The sequence below is a fragment of the Fukomys damarensis genome, unplaced genomic scaffold, assembly GCF_012274545.1.
Source record: "Fukomys damarensis isolate Sample0158 unplaced genomic scaffold, DMR_v1.0_HiC HiC_scaffold_35, whole genome shotgun sequence".
Taxonomy (NCBI): Eukaryota; Metazoa; Chordata; class Mammalia; order Rodentia; family Bathyergidae; genus Fukomys; species Fukomys damarensis.
The window spans coordinates 41380065-41394084 of NW_022900947.1; the positions used below are offsets into that span (position 1 = coordinate 41380065).

General features: G+C 41.4%; 1 protein-coding gene across 2 annotated transcripts in view; it reads right to left on the reverse strand.

The window, feature by feature from the left end:
* Positions 1–2939: 2939 nt before the first annotated feature.
* Positions 2940–14020, reverse strand: part of Kdr (kinase insert domain receptor) — a 44498-nt gene continuing 33417 nt past the window's right edge. Inside the window, exons 23-30 of one of the 2 annotated variants that reach the window (XM_010640272.1) lie at positions 13830–13952; positions 13582–13693; positions 13236–13335; positions 12748–12853; positions 11519–11670; positions 6577–6676; positions 6012–6097; positions 2940–4285 (exon numbers count right to left, since the gene is read on the reverse strand). In XM_010640272.1, coding sequence (XP_010638574.1) covers positions 4090–4285; positions 6012–6097; positions 6577–6676; positions 11519–11670; positions 12748–12853; positions 13236–13335; positions 13582–13693; positions 13830–13952 — 975 coding nt within the window. In that variant the 3' untranslated portion in view covers positions 2940–4089. Of the gene's footprint in view, positions 5017–6011; positions 6098–6576; positions 6677–11518; positions 11671–12747; positions 12854–13235; positions 13336–13581; positions 13694–13829; positions 13953–14020 lie in introns of both variants that reach the window. The other variant, XM_010640271.2, reaches the window with a different exon arrangement.

The window sequence follows — 14020 nt, forward strand, 5'->3', positions numbered from 1 at the left end:
ATTATTATTATTATTATTATTATTATTTGGTACTGGGAATTGAACTTGAGTCCTTGCTATGTTGCTTTATAAACTTCAAAAAATTGCATAAAAATCATGTATTGTAAGAAAGGATCTTAGGAATAATTTGACATCTTTTCCCTGCCATTTGCTTGATGTCAATCACAGTTTATCAGCAGTTTCCACTGGAATACTGGCTCACACACACACACACACCTAGAGCCCTTATCTCTCTCTGTCAGAGTTTTTCTGGGACTGGTATGTTCTACTACTTTAGCTCCAGAATTTCAGGCCAACCTAACTGACAATGTTCTTTCTGGGTTGCTCATTCCAGATTCCAATCAAAAAGAGAATAAACAATTTTATCAATTTTCATTTCTTTATCACCTAGGAACATTCTGTGATTTTCCCAAGAATTAGACTTAAAATTGTTTGCAAAAAAAGTGGTATTCAGATTTTTACTTATGTCTACACCCTTCAAATGGAAAAGTTTCACTTAAAAATGCAATTTTATACAAACGAGTTAGAACTCCTATTGAGCAGTACCCTCTGTCCACCCAAGAATGCATGGACATGCCCACTGCCCTTTAGGGCTTTTCCTTTAGATGTGCAAAATGTGGGGAAATGTTAAGCTTTCTACTTTTGCTTACATTTCCCCAGTGTGGTGATGAGTATCTGAATCTGAGATGGAAAGTAACTTGCTAAGGGGAAACAGGAAAATTGAGTTAACAACTATGCAGTTGTGGGCTTACAGCTTTTACTTTTCTACTTTCCTTTCATTGGAGAAGACAAAGGAACTCGCCTTGATAGGGAAACAGTCTAAGGGCAATGAGCTTAAACCTCCCCCAACTTTCCCTGATTTGCTGCAGAGACAAAAGACTGCGAGAAGTAGGCTGTAGAGAAGAAGGAATTAGCAAACAGAGAAGATGAGGAGGAATCAGAGGGCTTGGAGAGGAAGGAGAAGAAAAGGGAATAAAGGAGAGAGGTCAAGAGCCCAAGGGAGAATGTGGTCTTGCCTAAAACACACCAAATTAAGCTTTGAAAATAAGACCATGAAAGAAACACTTTTAAAAGCCACAAATTTTTCAATACAGGGCAAGCGAGGAGAGGAAAAAGAGCTAACAAGATGTATAGAAGTCAGAGGAGGGAAAAGGCCAAACCCCTCCTAAGCACTGCCCAGGGTGCAGAAAGCTCTTTCTTCATAAAATGCTAAGTTTCAGCTGAAGCCAAATTCCTTATATTGGAAACAATGCCAGGAGCCACTTAGGAGAAACAAAATCTTTTCTTTTTTCCTAAAGTGAAGAAAATCCCATTTTTCTATAAGGTCTTTTTCATCTTAAAAAACCTAGACTTTCATTCATTTACTGGAAAGGGCTATAATAATATGAAGGGATGAGGAACATTCTTCAGAGACAACCTGACACCTAGATTAATGGATTCTGGCAGAAGACACTAATCCACTAATCCCAGACAACTGCCCATTCAGTTAGACGCTATCCCTGGGAACCACACACACGCGCGCACACACACACACACACACACACACACAGACACACAAACACACACAAAATTTTCTTTTCTATCATCAAGTTGTGACCACACACACGCGCGCACACACACACACACACACACACAGACACACAAACACACACAAAATTTTCTTTTCTATCATCAAGTTGTGCAGAATGTCTCCGTGAAATGAGAGGGACTGAAAAGTGATGTAAGTTAGAGACTTCTCCAAACACAGGGAAAAGGGGAATATTTCATAAACAGTGCTGCCATGATTGCTGGTCTGCTTGGAAAAAAAAAATCAAGACCCTATCTCACTCCATTTGTGAAAATAAATCTCAAATGGGCTTAAAAGCAATAAAAGAAGAAAATGTGGGAGTGATTTTAGAAATGGAAAAAACTTCCTTATAAGAAACCTAGAAATCACTTTGAAAAGTAAGATAGGTATGTTTGGTGAGATAAATATTTCAAAATCTTATGTTTAAGAAACCCCCCACACACACACATGCACACAAAAAGAAAACCCACAAAAGGTAGGGTCACTTATCAGTACCAATGATTTGTCATGTAATTGGATTCACTGAATTCAGGCAAAAGCAATCACTCCAAACAGCAATGATGGCTGTGATGTTCTGACTCTGTGAATAGAGTAAAATATTGGAGCCCATACATCTGCTCCCTGCTTCCCTGGGCAATCCTTGCTCCCAGCACTTGTCACAGGACATCTAGCCTGTCAGTGTTGTGGTGGTCTGTTCTAACAGGCATGAGGTTCACTGGAGGGCTAAAGAATCAGGTATCTCTCAGTCATGTGTTAAATATCTCAAAAGTGCTCACAATATGACATGAACATGTTTGTGTGTGAATTATGTGTATAAAGGAAAAAGAGGAAGAAGTAATTACACAGTGGTAGTGAAAAGAAAGTTGTAATAATGTACCATTACATTTTTTACTCTGAATACATTTATTGTTTATAAGGTATATAAGCATTTTATGAAAACATTCTTTATAAGAAGAAATAAGAGAACAAGTAAAACCGAAGATCAACCATAATTATGTCCGATTCTTCCTCCTCCTCCTCCATTTTCGTAAAGAGGGAACTGATACAGTAATACCACCTTGTTCAAAGATTCCTTCAAGTTTTTTGAATTTTTAAATAAAATGACATCAGCTGCTGAAAGCATTCCAACCTTTGTTATGCTACATAATACTGATACAAAATGTGAATAGTACAAAGATTGTTATACATAATATAAGGTTTTAATATATTACATTTGTTCTACATCACAGACTATAAATATATGTGCCATAGTATGTTTTATAGCCATTGTTCCCAGCATCTCACACTATGGTACCAACTGAAAAATACATTTTTCTTTTTTGAGAAAAGGAGAAAACCAGGGCAAAAACCAGTAGAAATAGCTTTCTATGTTAAAAGTCTAAATAATACAATGGACGTTGTTACTACTTTGGCTATAAGGTAATTTTTAAACCTGGTTAATATTCAGAGAGTAAAGAGACCAAATCACGTTTTCTGGAGTGCAGAGGCTGAGAAACTGCAACACTGACTTGGGTTGGAGGTGACAGTTGGGTTGGTGGTGAGGGGAGGAACAAAAAGTACAATCCTTCCTGAAGTTGTGCTACCACAGCATGATGCTGCACTATGGTTTAGGTCTCAGACACCTCCCACCAGGACAGTTATGAGGGGATCCATCCAGAAGAAACCAAAAGCTGATGTGGACAGTCGGAGCTCTGCAACACGACAGGGAGCCTCGGGCTGAATGTCCTTTCTTTGTGGTGTTCTGAATAAAGGATCAGCCTGGGAGACAAGGAGCCAGAGCTGTATCATTTCCTTCCTGGGGCTCAGCCAGGAGACACGTAAGGGTCCGGAAGGAACTCTCATTAGGAGTCGGAAAAAGCCCAAGGAACTCGACTTTAGCCCAATGCAAAGAGCACGCAACCTTCTAAAACCAGAAACGGCATCTGCAGTCTTTACATTTCCTAACAGGCCATGTGCCCACCTCTCCGGAGCCAGCGGCACAATACATCTGCAGGCTCCAGGGCTCTCTCCAAGTGAGCTTGTGCCTTCCTTTCTCTCAGTCCAGATCCCACACTTGAGACTTGGCTCGCCACTCATATCCTCACCAGAGCCTCTTAGGGGACTCAGCCCTATAATCTTTCTCATCTTCAACACCTCAAGCACTTACATTGCCCAGTTCACCTTCTTGTCTTACAGAGGTGTCCACTCCCCGGGTATGGCTACTTCTTTGGGAAAGGAACCATTTCTTGAACGTCTTTTGTTCTAACCCATGGCAGGACCCACAGGAGGGCACATTATACAGGTTTTCTGAACGAATGAAAAAAACAGTAAGGTCAACACTGGGAGAAGACACAAACACATTCTTGGGTCACAAGCATCTTCTCAGGAAATGCCTAGAGGACTGGCTCCCTGCAGTCTGAGGTTCTTTTTCTGAAATGAAAATCAAATGTGGCTACTTCCTGATGGTGGAAAGAACAACACTTGAAAATCGGAGCAGCACCTCTCATGTGATTTCCAGGAGTGGAGCATGTGGGTACCTCCTTTTAAACAGGAGGAGAGCTCAATGCAGTCCCAGAGTCAGGCTGCTGTGCAGCCTCCACCAGCTTTAAAAGTTCTGCCTCCTCGCTGGAGTACACAGTGGTGTCTGTGTCATCTGAGTGATACCCTGACTGGTAGCCGCTGGTCTGGTTGGAGCCTTCAGATGCCACAGACTCCCTGCTTTTGCTGGGCGTCATTCCGCTGTGGAAGCAACAGCAGCTCAGTGAGTTGGAAGAGAAGGCAGTTGTTTGGCTTTTCACCCCAAACCCATTCCCAGATCCAAGTGGGCAGTAATCTCCCTGGAGACACAGCCCCCTATCTCTCCCAATTGCTAATCAGCATATCAGGTTTACATAGACAATGTCTATTTTCAGGTACCAGCACAAATTAGTGGTTGCAGATAAGTCCTCTTATTCAGGTCCAAGTCATTAAAGCCTGGGATGAGATGAAAGGCAGCTCTGCTGACCGATGCAAAGCCTCGACCCATGGAACATTTTTATGGCCTTGCAGATTGACAAGTTTGTATACTGTGATGGGAGCCAACGGCCCTTTCATGGCATTCAAGGAAATCGGGATGTTCTGAGAGCTCACTGTGCCTACCCAACTGTGTCAATTAGGGGGCTACAAGCAGGGTGGGGTGTACATGAAGTTCTTAAGCAACTTTAAACTTGAATAACTTGAAGTGTGTGTGTTCAATCGAGCCAGACATGTCAAAAACTGCTTTTTATTCATCAAAACCACATTCCTTGGATGGATTGAGGACCAGATCACTCAGCAGCAACAGGAGACTGTTTTCAATGGCATAGTAATCACATCAAAATTAGAAATGCAGGCGGTGTTGGTCTAAAACTCAAGGATTTACACTTTCTCAGGCCATTCTAAGGTGTCTTTTCTCCTTTGTGGATGTTTTACCAAATTATTCATGTTAAAAACTGCAAAAAAAGGATTTTATTAACCCTGTGTTCACATATGGTTTAAAAATTATTTCAAAGAACTAGAAATACAATTCTTTCTTTCAATCTAATCCCTGTAAAATTAGTTTAAGTGTCTTAAGCAATGGCATGGTGCCTGACACACAGTAGTTGCTGAATAAATATGTTTTGAATCAATGGATAAAACATGTGATTAGCTCTCAATTTTCTATTGTCAGTAAAATAATACAATGGTACTTTTATTGTAGTTATTACTGCACAGGCATCATTCAAAAGCCCATGGGTATTCCCATTTTATGTAACAGCTAAACTACATGAAGATCAAAAATCTTTTCTACTCTTACCTAGAATGAAAACTCCAGCAAATAAATAGCTACTTTTCCTAACATTCTCATATAGATTTTTATAAATTTTTTTATGTTTAAAGTGGGCATACCTATTGAAAACTAACAAATTCCTACTAAGCCATATGAGGGAGAGTGTACTCTAAAAAAATTTAATACTTTTCCTACTATTAAGTACTTAATAACTCAGACAATGACATTTCAGTATCTTGGCTAAATAGATATTTATTTACATGCCACACTTCTTAAGCACAGATGTACCAATTTAATTACCAGTTTGAGAATTCTTTAGAGTTCACAAAGATTTTAATCTTATCAACAGCCTTAGGGATCACATCCAATGACCTCTTTGTTATTTGGCCAGTACCAGATAAACTACTCACCACAGTAAGTATGCTCAGAAACTCCCACGCATTCACACACTTGATCACTGAAATTGACCAAACCCTCTAATTTATTTCTGAATTTTTTTTAGACTTGTCACTCTCATTGTTTGATTTGTTTCAATTCTAAGTTGCATTGCTACTTCAGGATGCTAATTTCCCCACTTTTAGTGACACTAAAAGGGAAAAGAGCACCTACAATAAAAGTCCCAAGTTGCTTTTAAAAATGCCTGTTGAAAATTGTTTTTATAATTTATCTAAATCTTACCTAAAAGATGGAGCTAATTTGGTTCTGTCTTCCAAAGTTTTCAACTCTTCTGATGCAAGCACCATACCACTGTCCGTCTGGTTGTCCTTTTTAGGAGACAAGAGGATGGCACAGTTAACTGAGTCTAGACACTGACCAGCTATTTAATTAAATTGATTTCTTAACCAATCTATCAAACAATACACTGTGATGTCCTAATGAGGAAGATAAAGAGATCATAGTTGACAGTTCTGCATGGTACCAAAGGAAGTGACTACTTCCTAGGAGTAAACCTAGGCCAAGGAGAAAACGCAACGCACAAAGAAGCTGAGGATGCCTGTCTCCAACCCTCTCTACACAAAATGCTAGTGAAATAGGGTGCAAAACTAAACTATCCTGAACCTTGGACAGGGCTTTTTTTAATGGTAAAACCAAAGCCCCAGTTCCATATTGACCGAACAGCACATACCCTCAAGGACAGCCATATAATGAGGCCCCAAGACTCTAATTCTTAGACTAATATTTATGTAGCTTGTATTTCATCCTTGGTATTATTTCTAAGACTATTTTTAAAAGATGTACTTACATCTGGGATCACTTTTACTTCTGGTTCTTCCAATGGGATATCTTCAAATGTTTTTACACTCACTGGCCGGCTCTTTCGCTTACTGTTCTGCAGATACTGACTGCAAAAGAACAAATATTTATATTTGAGTGGTGGTATATTTGGCTGCAGATACCACAAGTGATACCTAAGTTCATTATCTTTCAACCACAAGTTTAATAACAACCTTCAAAACATCCTCTGGAAAAAGAAAAACAAAACAAAAACGTCTCTCTTTGCTAGCGCATACTGAAGGCTTAATTTCCTGTAAAAGTCTATTTAAAAGTATAATATAACTGAAGAGTGTAGAGGAGGTCCTGTCTTTTGAATCATGCTTCTGAGGTCCAGGGCTGGACTGAAGACAACAACAGCAAACTAGGTGGTCAGATGCCTCTCCTTGCCCTCTTGACTGTATTCAAGTTTTCCACTGAGCTCCAGGTGTATCACCAGGTGTCTCACATCTTTCTGGCCATCTCCTATAAAGGTGTTGTGGATAAGGCTCACAGATCAACCAGAGTGGAGAAAACACCTGTAAGCCTCCCTAAAGAAGACCAACCCAGCAATGATCTGAAGACAACCTCCTCCTCCCATGTGTAATACAGGTATAGCATGCAGAAGGGAAGGCAGACTGAGTCTCACAGTCCCCTTTTTAGCCCCCAGAGTTACCTGTCTCAGGAAAAAGCAGTAACTCGAGAATCTCAAGATATTCTATCGTTGACTCTATAGACTTGAGGAAGCCACAAATAATTCTGTGCCTCTACTGCCCCATTAAAAATTGTATTGGCAACAGATATTTCTATCTAGTCCACAAGGCTACTGGGAAGATGAATACAGGGCAAATGAGGGGCTTGGTGCTCCTAGGAAGAGTAATGCTCTACTAACCACAGCTTGTTTTCTTTTTTTCTAAGTTAAGAGTGTACAGAGTGAAACTTGTCAGACTTCTCTGGAGGATATTCATTTCCTGACACAAGCTTTGTGTCAGGCTTCCTGACACATAGCTTTGGGTAAGCTTGAGCCATCCTAGCAAAATTACTTCCCTCCCAAGTGGAGAAAGGGGAGTTCCTTTCACAAGAAGGGCCCACAGGGATCGCTAGCATGCTCTTCACTCTGATCCCAGCCTACTCATGATCACAATCAGCCATCTGAAACATGTTGCATAGGTTCAGGACCAAAGGGGAAGAAGGAAAGCTGAGTTTCACTCCCTTCTCCTGGGTGCTGGTTCCTTCCCTCATGGAGGAGAAAATGAGTGTTACCAATGACATCTTCACTTAGCAAAATCCATAAGAAACAGGACACGATATACAGGGAGCAACCAAAGCCCATTTTTTCCTAATTCCAGCCCCTAAAGTAGTGGCCGTCAAAAACTACTCTTACTATAGTCAATCATTCATCCCTTCACTAATTCAGGAGACCTCATTGAGAATTCATCATATGTCAGATACTGTGCTGAATCTCTTCAAGGATCATCTTAAGGCATGTTTACAGGGTATTTCCTTTCCACTAGTGGGTATTAACATGCCAGCTTTTCAAATGAAGAAACTGAAGCATAGAAATTTATCTAAAGTTACACAACTAGAATATTTGGATCATTATTTTGAAAGCAATGAGGACACACTGAAGGATATTGGCATGGAACTGATAAGGGCAGGCAGCTCTTTAGAAAGTTGACTCTGGTCTGAGACAGGTTAGACCAAGGTCAGTGAGACCAATGGGGGGACATTACATTTATCCAGAAGAAAGAAGGGCCATATGACTGGAAAGGGAGTATCCATGAGGTTTGGAGAATAGATAGATTCCAAGGATATCTGGACACAGAGCCAACCACAGCCAGTGGCTTGGGCACTAATGCAGCTCCTTGAATGCTGCACCCAATAATATAAAAAGTGACATGGTCCTTCACAGTTGATGAAGCATTTTCACAGCTATCGTTGCATCTGTTCTCACCATACTACAATACAAGATTTCAAACTACATTCCATATGGAGATGAGGAAGCCAAGACTCAGGGAGAAAATGGCCAATAAATTGTAGAACTGGAACTCAAACTTAGCTTTGCAAACCCCAAAAGCACAGGCAGGGTCCCTGTTTTTCTTTTACCCAAACTGACTCCCTTGCAAGAGTATCAAGAGGAAAAAGAAGAGAGGAACTGCCATTATTGTTCAAGTCCTTAAAGGAAACTTGTATGCCCACAGCAGTGTTCTTGTTCCCCTGTGTGCACTGACCTTGTGGTGCAGAAGTGTGGGGGATGGAAGAGATGAAAGGTGGAGAAAGGATAGTCCCACTTCAAGCAATCTAATTACAGAGTGAGATCTGGGAACACCTAGCCAGCACGCTGTCCCTAGCATCATTCTACAAGGGGCACTTAATTACCATTAGCAATGAACCAAATGAAGAAAATGCTATGTGCCAAAGCCTTTCTCTGGAAGAGAACTGCAAAGAAATATTTGATAAGCTGCTTGGAGTAGGAGATGAAATACCCAAAGGAAATAATAAAGCAATCACAGATGGTCCCCAAACTGCCCTTGAAGAGAGACAAGTCCAGTGGGTATGTGTTTTCTTATGGGAAGCAAGCAAACCTGGAGCCAGTGTCAACCCACAGGGAAAATCAAAGACAAAGCGAAGTCTAGACCTGAGCCGTCCTTCCCCTCACACTTTGCAGCTTTTTCTCTAAATAAATGCAGAACAAATGTTTGTAAAATAGTTTGAAGGGGAAACAAATCATGAGGCTGGCTCCCACAGAGAAGTCTCTGTCCAACTCTGTGATGAAATGGAGTTGAAAATTATAAGGAAGAAACAAGAGAGAAAGAATCAGCTTTTCTACCTGGCTGGGGATCTGACAGGGGATAGAAAACATCCCCTGAGAGGTAGCCCTGGAACACTGCATTATTCCCACAGAGGCAGAAGCACAGTTCAGCCCCACAATGAAGTGTGCAGGGTGCTGATGCCTCCTCTGCCTCTCTTTTAACCCAGGTGATGACAAGGTAGGTGTTCGTGAGTTTTATTTTTATTAAAAAGGGGGAGAAAGCAGGGAGAGTTAGGAAGGGATACAGACAAAAGGTTCCAATTCTTACTTTATTTTTCAATTTATGGCTGGCTAAAAAAGAAACTAGACTGGAAAGACCAATTCAAAATTCCCAGATAGAAGACAGGAGCCAGGTCTGCTCTGAGAGTGTGGTGTCACTTTTGTCCACACTTCTGGGGGTAAATGTTACCAGGCTCGTTTGAGATCTGTAGTCATGTCTGGCACTGCCGTTACACAAACAGAACTTCATCTCCTTCTCAGCACCATATGCAAAGCCCCAAATGAGCCAAAGGGCTGCCGGCTTGGATCATCACTACTTGGCCCCAGAAATATGAGGGGTAGAGCTCATGAGCAAATGGTTCTCTGATTACGGACATGGCAATGAGAGTGCTGCAGGAGTAACGATCGTGCTAGGAGGCCAGGTGAACTTGAACAAGGAATTTACAAACATGAGGGTGGAACTGTGTGTGGTTTTATCTCGTGACTCCTCTTCTCTCTGAGGCCCCACCTCTGTACCAGAGAAGAGAGCCTGGAGTTAGGCATTGGTGGAATGGGTTTCATCTCAGGGATGTAACTGTGAGCAACTCACTCAGTGGCTCTCCTTCAGTAGGTGCTCTCAATTGCCAGCCACTTGGACATACATTAATATTACATAATTTTTCAAAGAGGCATTTTCAGACAGCACCAGTGGCCTTGTCTCACTTCACAGATAAACAGAGAGAGGTCAGATGATTTGCAACTTGTCATACAGTTGCTAAAAGACAGACTAGGAAACCTCACCCAGTTCTATCTAATGTTAATGCCTGGGATCTTTACCTACCACACTTTACTGCCCCAGGCAATCCAGCAGAGCTTCACATTCACCATCTGCACCCAAGATAGATCGGTTTCTACCTAGCCTAACTAGAATTCTCACAGGGGCAAAAATCTGCTAATATATAGAAAAGTTCTTCCAAAACACTGGAATACTCCTGACAAAGCTTGCCTGTTGGCACTTAACATTCTAAGCTTGCTTTCTTCTCTCATCCCGCAGTTTTCTGTGGGGCAATTGCCCAGTGTCTCAGCCTGCATGGTTCTGTGGCACCCTGGCCAAGGGCCAGACGTAGGAGAAAGCGCCTCACCCTTTCTTGCAGCCTCAGCACTCTAGGGAAGGCAGACCAGACCTGTGATGCGGGGTGGACAGCAAGAGGAGGAAAAGAACCAAAGCAAAGCAAAGAAGCCCCAGGCATAGGAAAGATGATCTCAATGCCATGTTGCAAAAAATCAGGTCACTCTTTCCTTATGCACAGGTGTGTGGGAGAAAAAAGTAAGCTTCCTTTACAGATCACTACAGCACTGCAGTGCCTGAGTTTCAAATAAGCCCAGATGTCCCATTATGCAAATAAAATGCGGAAGATCAGACTTGGGAGGGGCTTCTGAGTCTCAAGGTCCAGGCTAGTTCAGGGCACAACTCTGTGGCATGCTGTGTCCTTACCACAGAGCCCTAAGCGTGTTTTCATATGTGCATAGAACTCTTCCTTCCTGAATCTCCCCAAAGCCATTTAATTCATATTAATAAAAGTGCACAGGGGCATGATTTAAATACAGATGTCTTGGTAAAAATTGGCCTGTTTTTCTGGAGATTAACTAACTGTGGCATTCCAGCTATTTGCAGCTGCAGGGTGGAGAATGCTTAAAAGAAAAATTGTGGCAGCAACGAGAGCTACAGATGGGAAGCAGCCCATCTACTCAGATGCAGCTCATCTACCCAGACCTCTCAAGGATCATCACCCTCTATACACGTGTCAGGGCTCAAGTTAGGTGGAAGTGGCATGTGGCAGCTTTACAAAATGTCTTCCCTCCCCACTGCCCCTCCCTGAGAAGACCTTGAAGCCCCCAAAGGGATGTTGGCCATATACAGTACCTGATTCCTGCTGTGTTGTCATAATGGAATTTGGGGTCGCACACTTCCTCTTCCTCCATACAGGAAACAGGTGAGGTAGGCAGAGAGAGTCCAGAATCCTCTTCCATGCTCAAAGTCTCTGATATTGGAAGAACAATGTAGTCTTTGCCATCCTGAAACAATAAACACCAAGTGCTATTGTTATGGCTTCTGTCCTTCAAGGGCCTCTTTATAAAAACAAAGACCACAGAGTCTTCTTGGCTATGGAGTGTATTGCTTTCGAACCTGAACATAAGTCCTCGAGACAATATGAAAAAGTGTGTCAAAAACAAAAGGGCACTTGAAAGGGATGTGTGTATGAAGGCAAATTAGAGAAGCTAAGATAAAACAAGGTGGAAAAGGAGACCACAGAGAAGTGTGCTTCCTATGAAGACCAAGGAGGCTATGGTCCCAGAGGAAACAACTGAACATGCAGAGATCCATGGAGCAAGAAACTATTTTTCCCAAAGTCCCCTCCACAGGAGCCAGGCCCCTAGAAGGTCATAGCACCTGATGTTACCTCTGCATTTCAAGGCAATGGAGGAAATAGATGACAGTCTAAAGAAAAGCAATAAATTATTTTTTTAAATGAGCCTTTTGAGAAAAGGTGGCACAATTTAACAATATTTTTTTAAGAAAAAAAAAGAAAGGATAATTTGACAAATTTAAATGTCTAGAAGGTTTACTGATAAAAACAGATTTGACCCATGATTCCCTAGCTGTTGAAAGAGAAAGAACGAAGAAAGTGGTCCCCAGTGTAGTAAAAGTGCTGACTGAGATTAACTTGCTAATGGTAACGGGTATAACTTTATGTGATGGAACAATTAATAGAGGCCTGAGATTTTACCAAGGAGAGGAAAAACATTGATTTTACATAGTTCAGTTATATTTTTTCCTATAAAATTTATTTTAAAATTCCTAGAAATTTCTTCCATTATTGATATTCTGTGGATCGACCAATTTTTTTTTTAACTTTAGAAGAGCATCTGAACAAAAAGATAAGTAGTCATTAGTAAGACTGGTCTGCTGCCGGACTATGAACTGATTTCATCTTTAGCAAAGCATTGTTTGCTCAGATCTGGAAGATTTTGGCTCTTTCTTCAGTGGCCAAGAGGACAGCATGGTGGCCAGGAGAGGATTCAAGCAGTAAGAGTCCTTATACTCAGTCCTTATACTCTTTGGAGAAGCTTCTCAGATGGAGGCTTACAAACCTGCTGAGCATTAGCCTGTAGAAGGTTTCCCAAGTGCTCCACCAACTCAGAAAATGTGGGTCTCTGATTGGGCTCCTCATGCCAGCAGTCAAGCATGGTCTGGTACCTGGAAAAGCAAAACAATGATCTCATTAACTGCCTCTATCCTCTTGGATCTGATGCTCAAAATACACACTTGGGTGGTACACATTTATAAAGAGCAACCATGCACCCTGAAGCTAGAGAGACATACACAGAGCTCTACACTGGGAAGTTCAAGTACGAGGATGTTACCATCTAATACAAACCAGAAACTTGGTAAGGATAAGCAAGGATTATTGCGTCAAGAAACAGTCACTCTGTGCTTGAAATTGCCAAGGAGGCTTCAAGGGAAAGAAGGACACAAACTAGACGATAAAGGAAGTATCAGTAACAGAAAGCTGTCAAGGCAAGAAGAATTTGTGAAAAAAGACAGAGGAAAAAAAGGGTTTTTTTTAAAAAAATCTTACATTTCTGGTGTGGTATAATCAGGGGCCCTCATTCTAGTTCCTTCTTTTAATCGCCTACAAAATTCTTCATCGATCTTTACCCCAGGATATGGAGAAGCACCTAGAATAAAACAAGAAAGGGACATTATGTGATTTCATTTTCTTTTATAAAAAGTCCTCAGCCTGATTCTCGCACATCCTCATTATCTGTGTATCTGTTTTTTCCTTCCAGATTTTGCAATCCAAAGTTGCCAAGAAAAGCTACTTTCTGTGGTGAAATACAGGACAGGAAAAGACATAGTGGAGGTCATCAACCTGTACCATCCTATGTGGAATCTGGACAGAGGGACAAAGAGAAGTGACTCACCTAAGGAAAATATTTCCCACAGCAAAACACCAAAAGACCACACATCACTCTGAATTGTGTACACTCTGTCAAAAATTGTTTCTGGGGCCATCCATTTCAAAGGGAGGCGGGCCTAAGAGAGTGGAAGATAAGGGATAAGAACCCAAATTAGCAAATATTTAAAGGAAAAAAATGCTTTGTTCCCAAACACATGTCCTGAGTTTCAGTTCTGCAACATAACCGATCACAGACTCATCTCTGAAACTTACATCTCCTTTTCTAACATAATCTGGATCTTTATAGATGTCCCGAGCCAAGCCAAAGTCACAGATTTTGACCACGTTCTTCTCTGACAAGAGGATATTCCGTGCTGCCAGGTCCCTGTGGATACACTACAAACAGAACCATGTGTGTATTAGGTTTCAGCACAGCTGATCTCTTGTACATCTGTTGTGACCTC